The sequence below is a fragment of the Hyperoodon ampullatus genome, assembly GCF_949752795.1.
Source record: "Hyperoodon ampullatus genome assembly, chromosome: 12".
NCBI lineage: Eukaryota > Metazoa > Chordata > Mammalia > Artiodactyla > Ziphiidae > Hyperoodon > Hyperoodon ampullatus.
The window spans coordinates 40,384,936-40,400,887 of record NC_136925.1 but is presented as its reverse complement, the minus strand read 5'-3'; the positions used below and the strand labels follow the sequence as shown (position 1 = coordinate 40,400,887).

The 15,952-nt window shown below is 42.1% G+C and overlaps 1 protein-coding gene across 1 annotated transcript in view; it reads right to left on the bottom strand.

The window, feature by feature from the left end:
- Nucleotides 1–1,267: 1,267 nt before the first annotated feature.
- Nucleotides 1,268–15,952, bottom strand: part of FIG4 (FIG4 phosphoinositide 5-phosphatase) — a gene marked incomplete at its 5' end in the record, with an annotated part of 131,229 nt that continues 116,544 nt past the window's right edge. Inside the window, one exon of the mRNA XM_079716333.1 lies at nt 1,268–1,490. Within this exon, the coding sequence (XP_079572459.1) occupies nt 1,313–1,490 (178 nt within the window). The 3' untranslated portion in view covers nt 1,268–1,312. The remainder of the gene's footprint in view (nt 1,491–15,952) is intronic.

The window sequence follows — 15,952 nt, the reverse complement described above, 5'->3', positions numbered from 1 at the left end:
TCATTCTTTAATCCTGATTTTACGATGGCATCGATCAAAACCATCTGTGAATTTTATCTGCAACACAGAACACTGCATAGAATCCCAGAATCTCGGGATTGGTGATACCTTAAAGGTCACTTAATTTAGGCTGATCAATTTTCGTCCTCCCTTTAGATGGCTTGGTTTTCTTCTCTATTTTATTTCTGAGAAGGGAAAACTGAGACAACTTGTTTTACTTAAAAAAAAAAAAAAAAAAGCATAGATATAATAAGATCAAATCATTTGTGTAAAACTGTCAGAAAATGCAGAAAGTTGTCCACATTATATTTGGCTATGTGGAGAGCAAACCATACGTATACATGGCATGTCAACCCTGAAGAGACATCAAATATCAAATTATGTAATGCGACTGCTCACCACAAAAGCTATGCAGAGTAATACTTTTTTTTTTGCGGTACACAGGCCTCTCACTGTTGTGGCCTCTCCCATTGTGGAGCACAGGCTCTGGACGCGCAGGCTCAGCGGCCATGGCTCACGGGCCCCGCCGCTCCGCGGCATATGGGATCCTCACGGACCGGGGCACGAACCCATGTCCTCTGCATCAGCAGGCAGACTCTCAACCACTGTGCCACCAGGGAAGCCCAGTAATACATTTTTAATGTTTTATTTTGATATAATTTTATATTCACAGAAGTTCAAAGAATTTCTGTTTACTATTTTCCAGATTTACCATTTATTAATATTTTGCTGCATTTGCTTTATCATGTGTTCTTTTTTCCTGAACCACTGGAGAGCATTTTGTTGACATCTTGTCTTTATCTATAAATATTTCAGTGTTTATTTCCTAAGAATGAGGGCTTTCAAAATAACACATTTTTTAAATCAAGACATAAAGTTAACATAACCATCAGAATAAATTTTTAAAACTGTTAACTACAAAGAAAAATACTCTGCCTTCGTTTCACACAGGAGGAAAATTTTGGCCTGTTTTGCTTACTGTGCTATTCCCAGACTCTACCATAGGGCCTGGCACACAGCTGGTCCTCAATAAATACCTGTTAACATCTTAATATGATGGTGTGATACTAGATTAACCACATTTCTAAGCAAAGTATTTCTAAAATAAAGCAAAGGCAACGACAGCAAAATATTCAGTCATTTCTTTACTACCAATGATTTGTAATTCCCCAGTTACAAAAAGAGTAAAAGCCTTCTGATGTAAAGGACTGACGGGAAATTACCTTTTTAAGATGAGACAAACAAGTTAGAGCATAAGTAAATGGGACTCTGTTGGTCCCCCTCTGGGCCACTCTGGGGACCTGCTGTCTCTTCACAGGTAGCGGTTTCTGATGTATTCTCGGTACATGGAGGTGTCTTCTTTCCCCAGGGGCTGCATGATACCTTGACTGGCCTGGATGTGGGCTTGGAAGATCTCTGTAGATTTTCTGTCTACTTGTGGAGGCTGAACTTCATAGATGTTGTCTTGGGAGAAAGCTGAGATGGGTGTTCTATAGAAGAGAAGTGAGGACAGAGCTACATTAAAGAAAATAAAGGACCATAGGGACCTTGACCTCAAAAGCTCTTGAGAGCCACTGGCCTTGAACGAGTGAACTTAGTAGTAACAAGTGGTGGTAGTGACCTCCCTGTTCCCTCTCGGTTGGCTTCCTCCTCTGCCTGAAAGAGCAGGACCAGCACTTGCCCAGGGAGCCTTCCCTGGCATGCAGGCTGGATGGGCACCCCTCCTCTGTTCCCGCAGCCCTGGGCACACCCATGTCTGTGTGCCCATCTGCCTCCCTCACGTGACTTAAGTAACCTGAGGTAGGGGCTGTACAGACTCTTCGCTCTCTTTCCTTGGTACCTGGTATGTACTCAATAGTTTCCTTAAGGAGGGCTTATTAATAGGGAGCAGTGAAGTAGGGGATACTAATAATTCCTACCTCATAGGTTGATGGCAGGAGTAAATGAGTTTATATCTGTAAAGTGTTCCTTTAGCATAGTGCCTGGCGCACTATTAGTGCTCAAAAAAAGTGTACTATTGTTAGTAATTACCGGTGCGTAATTCCTTAGCTGCAATTCTGAAATCCTAAAAGCTGTAATAACCAAACGTTACTTTGCCAGCAAAACCTGACCCAACTGAAACTCATCTGGTGGTACAACATACAATACTCGGCCCACTTCATGTGAATATTAATGTGTTTATTTATCAGCCTCAGATCACACTGGGGATGTTCTTATAAGGTATGCTAACATCCCCAAAATTCTGAATTCTGAAACACATCTGGCTTCAGATCTTTTGGATGAGAGACTGTAAATCTGTAATAGGCAGCTTCCTTCCTTTCTGGGGTGATTTGAAAAGCACCCAAGAACCTCTGTATTCAAAAATATCCCTCCATTCCCACCCCACCTAGACTGCCATAGTGCTTGAAATTTCCATCCACCCTCGGGGAAGGCGCTGTCTCCAAAAAAGGCCTTGTCAAAATGCAGCTGGGTGCCTGACACACGCGTAACTCATCGCAGCATGAGCACCTGCTAGTTATTAGCTCCTTGGCTGGGGGCAGGCCCTCTAGGGATGAATCAACCACCAAGTCAGGTGTGCTTCAGAGTGAGTGTGTGTGGAAGGTCAAGAAGAGGCAGGCCATGGGTAGGCGAGGATGGTACACTATACCCTGCGAGGGACTGGGGGTACAGCGACAGCACACTCCACCACTTAGCCCAGGGCTGGCCCTGCGGAGGAGTGGGGGGTTGGTTCTCCATATCAGGGTACCAAGACCACAAAGAGAAAGGATCTGGAGAATCTATTCTGCTGGGCTGGGACCTCAGTCTTGCTCATGTACATCTTATCAGAGGACCAGAAAGGCATCCTGGACACCTGGCCGTTTGGTGAGCTGGGACCCTTGGAGCTGGGGGGGATTCCCTGCAGTCAGAAGCAGAACTGAACCTCAGACCCAGCTAGGACTGTACTTGCAACGTCAGCATTTTGTGGGACACTAGGAAGGTGCAGTGAGCGACACACAAAGGGAGACAAGAGTTGTCCAGTAAAACCCTCCATCCTCATAGGATGCGTTACAATTACACTTAGGTCTTTCTTACTCTCCTAGAAAACAGTCAAGGTAGCTCCCTGTACTTTGCCTTTAGAAAACTAACACATCCTGCCTTGGCTGGAGACTCTGCTTAAAATCGCTGTGAATTAAAATACAACTAAAGGTGGAATATTCTTTCTGGAAGTCAACCTCAATTGTTTTGACCTTGGGGTAATATATTTAAACTCAAATTTGGTAAATGGCTTATGAAATACTCTCATTTTTCCAAAGCACTCTAATAATTTCACATGATCTTAGACTACACCCTTATTTAAATAAAGAAAAACCAAAGGATAGTGATTTACTCGAAGTTTAAAAAAAAAAAAAAGACCCAGGTGAAAGAATCCTGAGCTGAGTCAATTTGAATTCCAGCTTGGCAGCAGTGCTTTTCTTCAAAATACAAAAGTAACGTTATAATGACAAATGGTTAGGATGATTAATATATGAACTCTTCTTCTCAATTTTCCCTCACAAAATCATAGCAACTCTTCAGTCATGTACATAATTCAAAGCAAGATGCTAGAATTCTTTAACGCTTGTTAATATTCAGGGTCAAACCATTTTAACCTGAACACTTAAAAAGGAGGCTTCATTAGCAGTTTTAGAGATTGTCATCAAAGATTGTTGCCGGCCACAGCAACTCCTGGACCACACCATCCACACCTGTCTAGTGTCTACACCCTCCATTTCACAGATGAGACATTTAAAGTCAATTTAAAAATGGGACTAATGGTTTCTGTGCTTTGAAGCCAGGCCTTTGCCTGCAACCCTGTGTGCATTAACCAAGAGCTTCCCGGCAGGCATCACACCAGAGGGATGCCATCTGGGAACTAAACCTTAATGCAACTGAGAAAAGGAGAAAAGGAGAATCCAAGTCATCAAGTCATTGTTTTGTCCTTCAGCAGCTCAGCTGAATACACAGGTGGGCAGGCTGTAGGGGGAACAGCAGCAGGGCTGGGACAACCATGAACAGGGCCATAGACCAGCCACTTCCACCCACTGCCTGGGGTTGTATCAGTAAATCAACCAGGAGTCCTCACCCTACTTCTCAGTAAACTGCTTCAGTGCCCCGTGGAGTAATGAAAAACCATTACAAACACTCTAAATGTGAAAGGTCAACATCAGCCTTAAATGGTATCAGACTGAGTGGCAGGTGGGTTTAGGGCTTCAACACCACCTCACTGTGGTGTTGATTCTGCTTCTCGCTAAAGTTTGAGAATCTTTGGTCTAAGGAGACGTTTAAACTGTAATCTAAAATGCTAAATAAAATCTTATTTGTGGTCAGTCAACAGCATTGAACATTCTTAACTAGAAACTTTCTTCTTAAATGATATACTACCACTAATCCTACATTGAGCAGGCATCATTTAACACTTAACTGTAAAGACATGAGTAGCAATATTACATTTCCTAATGTCCTCACACTTGATTTCCCCATTGGCTTATGCAAGGCAAGGAAGAAATACAAAAACATCCAAGAACCTCACAAGGGGCTGCTGGTGGGCACCTTGTCTCTGAGGGGCACTGGAAAGAGATGGAGATAATCCCAATAACACTTCCAACACTACATGTAATAGTCTTTTTATTAGCTTAGATGGCATTTGTTTCTGGGTGAAAAGACCAGTGTTTAAACACTAAATGATGTGGAAATTGTAAGGCTACTTTCTTTTATTCATTCCAGTAGAGAGAGATGGCTTATTATTGCACTTTCATGGTGGAAGAAATGTCCGACATTTCTCTCCTGTCCATAAACAGAAGTTTTGTTTTCAGCTTCTCCCCACAGTCCTCAAAGGGATAAGACTTATTGCCCTTAATTCAAATGCTAGTAGTCTTTTTGGAGATGAATTATTATAATTACAAATTTGCAGGCTCATTTCTTTTTATCTACAAAACCTAGTCCCATCTTCAAGGAAGCCTCTGTATTTCCTCTCAAGGAATGTTGCGGTCGCCTTTAGTTCATTTATGGGCTGCTCAGTGTACTCAACACCAAGGATTGATGACACTTAGCCTTAAATGCAGTTCCCATTCACAGAAGAGAAACACTTTAGGCAGAAATTCATTAGACACACTACATGTTTTTAAAGAAGATCCTTATTGGTGCCCTTTTATGCTCTTTCTTAAATGTGTTATTACTCGTTTGGTTATAATATGACCATGTCCTATAGTAATGGTATCTTACACTTGGATGCATAACGAACGTTTGAGTCCCTTTAAAAGTTCAATTCCCATTGAGGGTATTTCTGACTTATACATATTGAGTACCCAATAAGCATATGTTGGTTTGACAAGAAAATATTTAATTCGTCAGACTGAAATATGTCTTCTGGATTTAGTAATGATATGACGATTTTTGGTTGGTGATTGAAGAACTAGATAATACTTGTATAATTTCAATAATTTTATACATGTGATACTTTTCCAATATGTTAAAATCTTATACTTTTTCTGTGATGAGCATTTTGGCACACACCAAACCCATTTGGCTTTCCCAGAAAATTTAGTAATGGTTCTAATCACAGGATATATTTCCCTTCCTGGTGATCCCTTCTGTTGCTACCACAAACTCCAAGATTTCCCAAGTTGCTGTTTTCACATCACCAAATGGTTCTGTTGGTTCATGACTGAGTGACAGAATCAAAAAAATATTGCAGGTAAAGGGGCCCTTATGGAAGACCCTGACCAACAGCCTTATTTGCAGATGATGGTCAGCATTAGGTCATTCCTCTCATTAGTTTCCTCTACCTTCTGAGAGAAAACAATCATTAGGGCAGGATCAAAGTTGATCAAGATGCTCCAGTCTCAGTGGGGTAAAACCTCAGCTAAATGTCTTAATAGCACAAGCCCTTTATTATCCTATTTGTCTTTCTGCCAGCTTTGTAATTTCTATTAAGCAATAAGGGCTATTATTTCCTAACTGGCAGAGGGGCCTATGGCACACATTGCCATGCAATCATTTTTTTTTTTTAATTTATTTCATTTTTATGGCTGCGTCTGGTCTTAGTTGTGGCACGTGGGATCTTTTGTTGTGGCGTGCGGGCTCCTCGTTGCTGTGCACAGGCTTCTCTCGTTGTGGCATGTGGGTTTTCTCTCTCGTTGCGGCACACAGGCTCAAGAGCATGTGGGCTCTGTAGTTTGCAGCGCACAGGCTCAGTAGTTGTGGCATGAGGGATTAGTTGCCCTGCGGCATGTGGGATCTTAGTTCCCCAACCAGGGATCGAACCCGTGTTCCCTGCATTGGAAGGTGGATACTTTTTTCTTCTTCTTCTTTTTTTTTTTTTGCGGTACGTGGGCTTCTCACTGTTGTGGCCTCTCCCATTGCGGAGCACAGGCTCTGGACGCGCAGGCTCAGCGGCCATGGCTCACGGGCCCAACCACTCCGCGGCATGTGGGATCCTCCCGGACCGGGGCATGAACCCGTGTCCACTGCATCGGCAGGCAGACTCTCAACCACTGAGCCACCAGGGAAGCCCAGAAGGTGGATTCTTTACCACTGGACCACCACGCAAGTCCCTGCAATGATTTTCTCTCTTTCTAGCTTTTAATATTGCTCAGAGCCTTTAGCCCTCAGTTTGTGGGTGCCATTCTAACATCTTTTTGTGACCATCCATTGCTTCTCGTTAGTTCCCTTATTAGGTTGCTTGTATCTTTCCAACAAAGTACTCATACATTGAAGCCTAGTCACGAATCTATTCTACCAAGATGATACGGTGAGAATGTGTTTGCTTCTTCATGTTAAAAAATCAAGATAATGCTGCATATTCCTCCCATTCAGTGTACAAGTATAGACACCTAAGTCCAAAATGTAGCTCTCAAATCATGCTTGTCCAATATGGTAGCCATTAGCCACATGTGCCTATTTAAATTTATATTTATTTAAATTAATTAAAATTAAATAGAATTTAAAACTAGTTCCTCAGTAGCACTAGCCACATTTCAAGTTCCTGATAACCACATGTGGCTAGTGGCTACTGCATTGAACAGTGCAGTATAGAACATTTCCTTCATCACAGAAAGTGCCATTGGACAGACTATTTTAGAACCTCTTTCCTGCTATTTTTTTCTCAGAAATTCTGAGTATCTCTTTCTAAACTCATTACCTTAATATAATATGTCCCTGCATAGCACTTATCACTATCTGATCTTTTATTTATCTGTTTATATACTTTCCAGGATGTGAATTCTATCTTGCTTACCTCTTTATCCCCAATGCCTGGAAGAATCTTTGGCATATAGTAAGTGTTCAATAATTACTCCCTGAATGAATGAATGGCGTCTGTTTAAGGAAGATGATTTTACCTTGGATTTCTAAATTCAGAACCTGAAAGCAGTGTGATTTGGATTACTCTAGAATCTAGAGTCTAGATGATAGGGAGGTAGGATTTCCAGCAGAAGTCTGGCTTCTAAGTTCATTTCCTCAGATAACCATAAGGTGGACAGGGGCACTGAGGGGAAGCTGAGGTGCTTTCTAGCAGGGCAAAACTATCCACGTAGCTCAAAAAACAAGGGTGAGGCAGGAGGGGTGCGTTCTAATGCCCCTTTAGAGGTGAGAAAACAATGACTCAGATTAACAAGCTCACTAAATGGGCTGAAATTAAGAGGAATGTGTCAATCTTCAAACCACCTCTACTGAAATGAAACAAAAGGCAAAATAGTCCCTATATCCTGGGATTCTAGAAAGCAGGCTCTGCCTATGTAATTTGCTTTCATATACCCTGTCAAGCCAGTTTCAGTGTTGGAGATATGGGCAAGCACATTTGCTGCCTTCCACACATACGCACTGCCCCAACCCCCCAACCAAGGGCACTTGCATGTGTCTTTGGGTAGACATACATGACATCACAGTAAAGGCAACAGGCTTGAGGGGCAAACACTTACCCATGTATTAGGACATGAAACCATGCTATTAGCTGCTAATGACATTCTAAACATCATCAAGGTAAAAAAAAAAATTTACTTTTTATTCCTGCTAAAACAGCAAGTCTATATAATACACACAAAATGCTACAAACCTAATGCATGATTTCCCCAAAGTCCAATTAAATTTTCAGTCTTGTTATGCCATTGAGAGCTAATGAGCAAGATACAGAATAGTGTATAAATCTGATTCCTTCAAATCCAAACAAATTCCAAATCCTTTGAACAGCTGCTATTACAATGGGATGACTGAACCGTCCTCCAGCAGAGATACTGTAAGAGAGGTTAGAAATTTCACAAGCAGGTTAAAATGCATTAAAGCAAATATGACAATAATGCCAGTCCCTAAACAACCCACCATTAGAAGGAGCAAAAGGGGTGATGAGAAGGAACTAAAGAATATAATCGGTGATGATGGAACATAAAATGTACAGTCTTGTAGACCAGGGGTGCAGGCAGCCCTGTCTGTATATAAGGCCCTTCAAAGGCTCAGCAGTAAGGAATCTCAACTGCTTACTGTAGACTAGGTCTTCATAGATTTTGATAGGAGAGGAGTATGTCATTTGATTATGGAGTGTGAGGACAGCAAAACTCTTATTGTGTTTCTCAAACACTCATCTGCCTTCAACGTGTCACGGAGCCATGTCAGTGACAGGCCAGCCAGAAAGGCCCTGCAGTCTCACAAAAGTTAGGATTTAATGCCTAAGCCTAAGCCACATTAACAAGAGAGAAAAGTTATTTATAGATCAAAGTACACAATGACCTTAATATATCTCAAAGAAATCCATGCATGTGAATGTCTCAGGCTGCTAAACTTTTTTTTTTTAAGGCTTTACTGAGGTACGATTGACAAAAAACTATCTTGTGAAGACTTATTTTTCATCAGATCAACTAGATGAAAAAAGTATGTATGTACATACACATACACATGTATGTTATATACACAGATATATTTATATGTAACAGTTATGCTTATATATACTAATATATACATATATTTTCTTTAAACATAACAGAGGGAAGGGCTGTGTGTGTGTGTGTATATATATATATATATTTCAACACTCCCCAGTGATATACTTCAAATGAGTCCACGTGACCTCTTTACAATGTCCATTCCACTGTGCAGACATTGAAACAAAAGTACAGTTGCTTTTAACATGTGACTTTCTATTTTACACTGTTATACATAAGAGCCTTAGAGACTATTACAAGCTTGTGAGAGTAAAAGTAAAGTTTTTGGTTAAAATGTCATAACATCACTGCTATACATATACATTGGACAAAAAAAAAACTAACAATGCTTACCTAATATTTATCATGGAAAACTACTGTGCTTCAAATCTATCAATGCTTTTCACCTTTTTATTATAAAATAAGACAGATAACAGAAAACCACACAAAACAAACACACACAGTTATTAGAAGGTAAACACAAGCTGGGTCAAGAAACAAATTTTGGCAGCCAACCCAGAAGCCCCTTCTATGTGCTCCATCCCCATCACAACCCCTCCCTCCCCTCATAAGTAGCCATCAACCTGACTTCTACAGTAATCACTTCTTTGCACTTTAAAAAAAAAAAAAAAAAGATTTTTTTTCATTCAAATGTGCATCCCTAGACTATAGTGTAGAAGTGTGATAGGCCTTTTAATCTACAGATTCTCCCTCCTATCTTTTCCTTACAATTTGTCGAAGAAACCAGGTTGTAGAGTTTCCCTCGTCTGGGTTTTGCTGATGGCATTATTCATGACGCACTTCAAAAATGTCCCTCTGTCCTTTATATTTCCTGCAAGCCAGCAACTGGATCCAGAGGCTTGGTGAGAATTTGCTTCAGTTGCTGTGGCGAGACCACAGGTGGTGGAGTGCTGTGTCATCAGGAGGGCCACAGTGTCTAGTTGTTTATCTTTTTTGATGCTCACAGTCATTGATATGCAGTGCCTAGATCCATTAATTCACTGGGGATTGCCAGATGATAATTATCTTATTTTTTTTCATTTATCAGTTGTCACACTTAAATAAATAAATTAAATATATATATTTTTTAATTTTTGGCTGCGTTGGGTCTTTGTTGCTGTGCGCGGGCTTTCTGTAGTTGCGGCCAGCGGGGGCTACTCTTCGTTGCAGTGTGCGGGCTTCTCATTGCGGTGGCTTCTCCTTTTGCGGAGCATGGGCTCCAGGTGCGTGGGCTTCAGTAGTTGTGGCATGTGGGCTCAGTAGTTGTGGCTCGTGGGCTCTAGAACGCAGGCTCAGTAGTTGTGGCGCACGGGCTTAGTTGCTCTGCGGCATGTGGTATCTTCCCGGACCAGGGCTTGAACCCGTGTCCCCTGCATTGGCAGGTGGATTCTTAACCACTGCACCACCAGGGAAGCCCTGTCACACTTTTTTTTAAAAGATTTTTTTCCTCATCTCTTGTTTGGTTACCCAACGGTACAATTCATATGATTCAGAGTCATATGCTTGATTCTTTGTCTGTTTTCCAGATAATGAAATAGTTCCTTATCATCCTAAGGTGACCAGATTTTTAAAAAATCATCATAAACTCATGGATTTAAGCATATTTGATGAGTTCCATCCTACTGTAATTAATATCCTTATTGAAGTGCAAATTTTCCCATCTTTGTTCAGTGGGAGCCAGCATCACAAGAGAGTATCATACTGTATATCACTGCCCAGGAAAAGATCTAAATTCAAAATCTGAAGTATGGTTTCCATTGAATGCATATTGCTTTTGCACCGTCGTAAAGCCCAAAAATTTTAAGTTGAACCATTGTAAGTTGGGGACCATCTGTGCTCCATTTTTTTTTTTTTCTGACATAAAGCCTGAGAATAATCTAATTTTCTTTCCCTTAAAAGTCACTTTCTCTTTTTAGATGTCTAAAGGATCTTTTTCCTTTAAAGTCCAGTTAACATACTATATACTGTATCATTTTTGGTCACTATTCTCAGGTATGTGTTGTGCTATTCAAATACGTAGTTTTATATTTCAGAAAAAAAAATTTGGCATTACTGTTTTTAGTTTTTTTGTTCCCTTGCTTTTTCTTCATCAAGACTCCTATCCATGCTAAATCTTCCTTGCCTATTGCCAATATTTGACACTTTCTCTTAAATCTTTTTTTCATTTCTTTTTGAATTTTAAAGTTTTGTATTTTAAGCTCATTTTGAAATAGTATGCTTCAGTTTTGACCTCTTTTATCAAGTTGTCTTTCTGGCATGCTTTCATCGGAGGGATGTTATTCTGCTCTGTGTTCTTTCATTCTCCTAATAACTTTATATGGGTTTGGACCTCGATACTTTTCTGTTGCTCATTATGCAAAATTAAATTTTCTTGAACCTTTAGAATGGAGTGTAGTTCAGGAAAATCTGACTAACTTGTTTAAAAACATGGCAGCTTGCTTTCTGAGATTTCCTTTACCTCTTCTCTTTCCCCTCTTCTATCTGGACTTTCTCTTTCCCTCATGCCTCCTGCCACTATCCTGCCCAGTTTTGACTCCACTGTCAGCACTTTCTCCTCAGACGGGTGCCCTGGCCTGGAAGGGAGCTTTGGCCGTCGGGTTCAGGAGTTAATCTGGCCCAGACTGCCTCAGCTCTTTTCAGAACCCACCAAGAGCCCCTGCATTCACTTGGCACTGAATTGGGTAAAACCCCTCCCAGTTTCAGCTGCTGTGCTCAGATTAGCCCGCAGTCATTTCCAGTGCACTCCTGTTAGCTACTCTGGGGCTCTCCTGGTCTCAGGTCTGTCAGATGCCCTGCTGTGCCCTCCTGACTCCTTCCTCTCGTACAGCACGAATATCATGCCGGTCTTGTGGCTGTTGGCGGTTTACCTCCACCACCTGCTTATATTTTGTGATTTGTGGGTAACTTACGCGGTTTGAGGTAAATGCTGCCCATGTCTATTTGGTTGTGCTCCCTAGTTGTTCTGTTTTATGTGATGATTCAGAGATTTAAAAAACTATGTTGCTGCCGTCTTCTTCCCAGAACCATCTAGGCATGTCTGTTTTTAAAGTATATTTTTCACCCATCCCCAAAGCTGGACGGTCCCTAAATGTGACATATTGTTGCCTGCATGGCTATACTGTTCTTGCTGCTGAGGTAGGCGCTGCCACACCACTTCTCCTTACCCAGGGCTTTGTTCAGAGAAACTCTTTTCCAGCTCAACTCCCATTTCTACTCCATCAGGACTTGGTCTCCTCAGAGACAGCTGAATACCACAGGGTCCAGATGTGGCTGCTATCCTAGTGATGCAGAGACTTGGGGGAAGTGCAGAGAATGTGGTAGAGCCCTTAATCTCAGGGTTCACTTACATCTGGCTAATCAAGCATTATTACAACTATGGCAGCAGAAAGAAATACAAGTTAGGAAAATTAAAAAATGACTGCCTATCAGCTTTACTTTTATTGCAGCTAATGGGAGATGGCTAGGATATCAGTTAGATTTGGGTCATGGGTCAGTTAGATTTGGGTCATTGGAACAAGGGAGTCCTTCCGATGGCTATTCAAGGACCTCCATCATGCGAGCCAGGGTGCTTTCACCATTCTTGCCTAGTGGCATTTGATGACTGCTAATACAAATGGCAATTGTATGTTTCTATTCTCTCCCTTTCTGGAGAGTTTTAATCCTCCTTTGTCACCAGTGTATACTGAGAGCAGACAGGCAGTCTTTTCATTTATAGGTCACTAGATCACAAAAAGCCTCATCTGGACTTAAAGAGAGCTGCACAAAACCCAGAGATCCTGGACTTTGAGTGGGATGCGGTGATGTATGGGGGAGGGAGTGGGTTCTAATTATAGCAAGAGGAATATGCATAGATAACTGGGTAGCTAGCAGGGCAGACTCCGACAGATAACATAAATTAGATTCCTCAGGATCCATCTGAACTCCCCTTCCTGCATGCAGAGGCTGAAAAACAAAAAATAACGTCCCAGACTCCCTTGTAATTTGGGTTCAAAATGTGATTTAGGTTCTACCCACCACTTGTACTCACAGGAGTCTGATTTGGAACTGACTCATATGCGAAGAAGCAACATGTAGGGTGTCCTTTTTGCAGACTCTGGCAAGGGCAACGTGCTCTCGAGTTGGCCACCCCAGTGGCAGCTTCCTGATTATAGCTGAGGTGGCTGGTTTTGCAGCCAGCAGCTGCTGTGATACCTTCCGGATCTAGGCAGATGCAGCAGCCACTCTGATGATTTGCCATGTGCTTTGAGGAGTCATTCCTGGCAGCTTGGTCTACAGTCTGTCTCTTTAGCCCTCTGGTGATTCTGAAAGCCACTGAAAATCCCATAATAAATCACTTTCTGTTTAATCTACCTACAGTGGATTATGTTTTCTGCAACTGAACTCTGACCACATAGCCAGCCAATGTGCAAAAGCACAGGAAGCTCCAGCTCTTTCTTGCGTTAGCTGGGAGCAAGCACACAGGCGCCTAGGTAACCCTGTTCCTGGATGGTTCTAGCAACAAGGGGATACTTCCAGCAGTTGGGCACATTTGTGTTCACTGCCCTAGGAGACAGAAGGGACAGTCTACTACAAGCACATATATGAGCGGCAATGGTGGTACTTTTGATGTTTGGGCCATAGCTGTATTTTTATTGGTCCATGTATGGCAGAATGATACTCTTCTACATTCTCTCTGACAACTGTAAAATTAAAATGTTGTTTGTGTTTTTAAAAGGACTTTTGGTTTTAGACAAACAAAGTAAGATGATTTTTGGACCTGAAACAGGTAAAATGCCTCCAATTTAGGATGCAATTTATAAGTTTAGGATATATTGCCTTAGTATAAAAAGAAATGCAATTTTTCCTGTTTCAGCTGTGTCTAGTATTACAAACACCAGGAGAGCACCCAATGATATTTGGCTGCACCGTTTTGTAGGCCATAACGTGAACATTTCAGCTGCTGTTTAATGAGAGCACAACTTGGCTTTTTTTTTTTTTTTTTTTTACATCTTTTTGGAGTATAATTGCTTTACAATGGTGTGTTAGTTTCTGCTTTATAACAAAGTGAATCAGTTATACATATACATATGTTCCCATATCTCTTCCCTCTTGCGTCTCCCTCCCTCCCACCCTCCCTATCCCACCCCTCTAGGTGGTCACAAAGCACCGAGCTTGGCTTTGAGCCACAGGCAACAGGAACTGGTTACCCTGCACAGCACTGGGTCTGTTCTGCCAGTAAAGGACAGGTTGCACATCAAGCCTGTAACAGCTGTTCTCAAAGGGCAAAGAATACAACTGCCCCTCCCCGAGTCATCCTTTCTCCCCGCCTGTACGCAGGCCCAGACTCTCCCTCAGGGCAACTGGTCATCTATCAGCCATTTCCACGGTGACCTTTGGGAGCAATCTGTCCCTGCTGTCCTCAAATTTCCTGGAACAGCAGCAGCAGTGGCCTGTCACTCCTGGAGACACAGGGCTGCAGTAATGGCCCTGTGTCTTATCTCCCACATGGAAGTGATGACACCTACTTAGATTCTTCACGCCCATTTGAATATTTTCACCTTTTCCTGATGATTTACAGAGTGCTATCACTGAGTCTGCCATGTCACTTCATTACATCTCCTGTTACCTGCATCTTTTTTCTAAGACTTTTTATTGTAGAACCTCTTCAGATTTATAGAACTATTATACAGAGAGTTCCCACATACCCCATACATACCCCAGTTTCCCCTATTAGTGACGTCTTCCATTAGGATGGCACATTTCTTGCAATTAATGAACTGATATTGACACATTATTATTAAGTAAAATCCATACTTAGTTTTTACCTAATGTCCTTTTTCTTTTCCAAGAACTTATCAAGGATACATTACATTTAGTTGTCATCTCCGCTTAGGGTCCTCTTGGAGGTGACAGTAGACTGACCTTGTCACTGATGACCTTGATAGTTTTGAAGAGTACTTAACCTGCATCTTTTCAGAGTTATCCTTCCCTTTAATAACAATAAGGATCAGACACAACTGACTTTTGGAAGGAGCCATCAGTAGGATCATGAGCCTTCAAACCACAACCTACCTGTCCTGAGTTTTCAGAAAGCTCATATGGCTTCATCTCTGTCAGTGCTCATCTGTGATGGGGTGTTGGGCACGCTGCCCCATGGATACTCAGACACAGCTGCCCAGGGAACTCCTGTGGAGGATTTGATGGAGCGGGGGTTCCACAACCTGGCTGATCACTACATTCAAAGGAGAATTTTACAAAGCACAGGTGCCCAGGTCTTAGCCCAGGTGTACTGAATCAATCTCCAGCAATAGGGTCTGGAAGTCTGTATTTTGTATTGCTTAAAAAAAACAAGTCTTGCTAATTATGTTTTTAATGTAGAAAATTATAAAACATGGCCCATAATCCATTAGTATTAATAATATAAAGGTATAAATGTAGAAAATGTAAAGAGAAACCAAGAGTCTAAAATGAAAACTGAATTGCCTCCCTATAATCTACTTCACCATTGTCTAAGGATGCTTTGATTGCTCCGTTTTTAGCGCTGTCTTCTGTTTGCTTGAGATTTGTATTTCAGCAAGCTTCCCAAGATATTCTGGTGTAACCAGACATTTGGAATCCACTACTACAGACGAAATTCACAACTGAGCTGAGGGGGAGGAGAATATCCCTTTCCGTGCTGGCATCCTTCTGAGATCACAAAGCCCTGCTCTCCCCTTTCCTCCCCCGAACAAGTCAGCCCTAAAGCCATTCGATGGGGGCAGAGCAAGGAGAGGCAGCCTGTGACAGCCTGTGGGGTGTTGGAGCCCAAGTGGGGTGAGAAGGGCAGATCCAGCGTGGGGAGTTTAGGCCTGAGTGAGGAGGGCGTCCACGTGTAGGGGCAGCCTGAGGCGGTATGTCAGAGACTGAGCAGGGAGAAGTGGGTGTGAACATCCAGCTGGAGCGGCGGCCTGGGGCCCAAGGGGATAAGGAGGGCATTCATGAGGGTGGTGTCTCTGAAAAGGTGTCAGTGCCTGAATAGGGGGCATCCATGTGGGGGAAGGGGT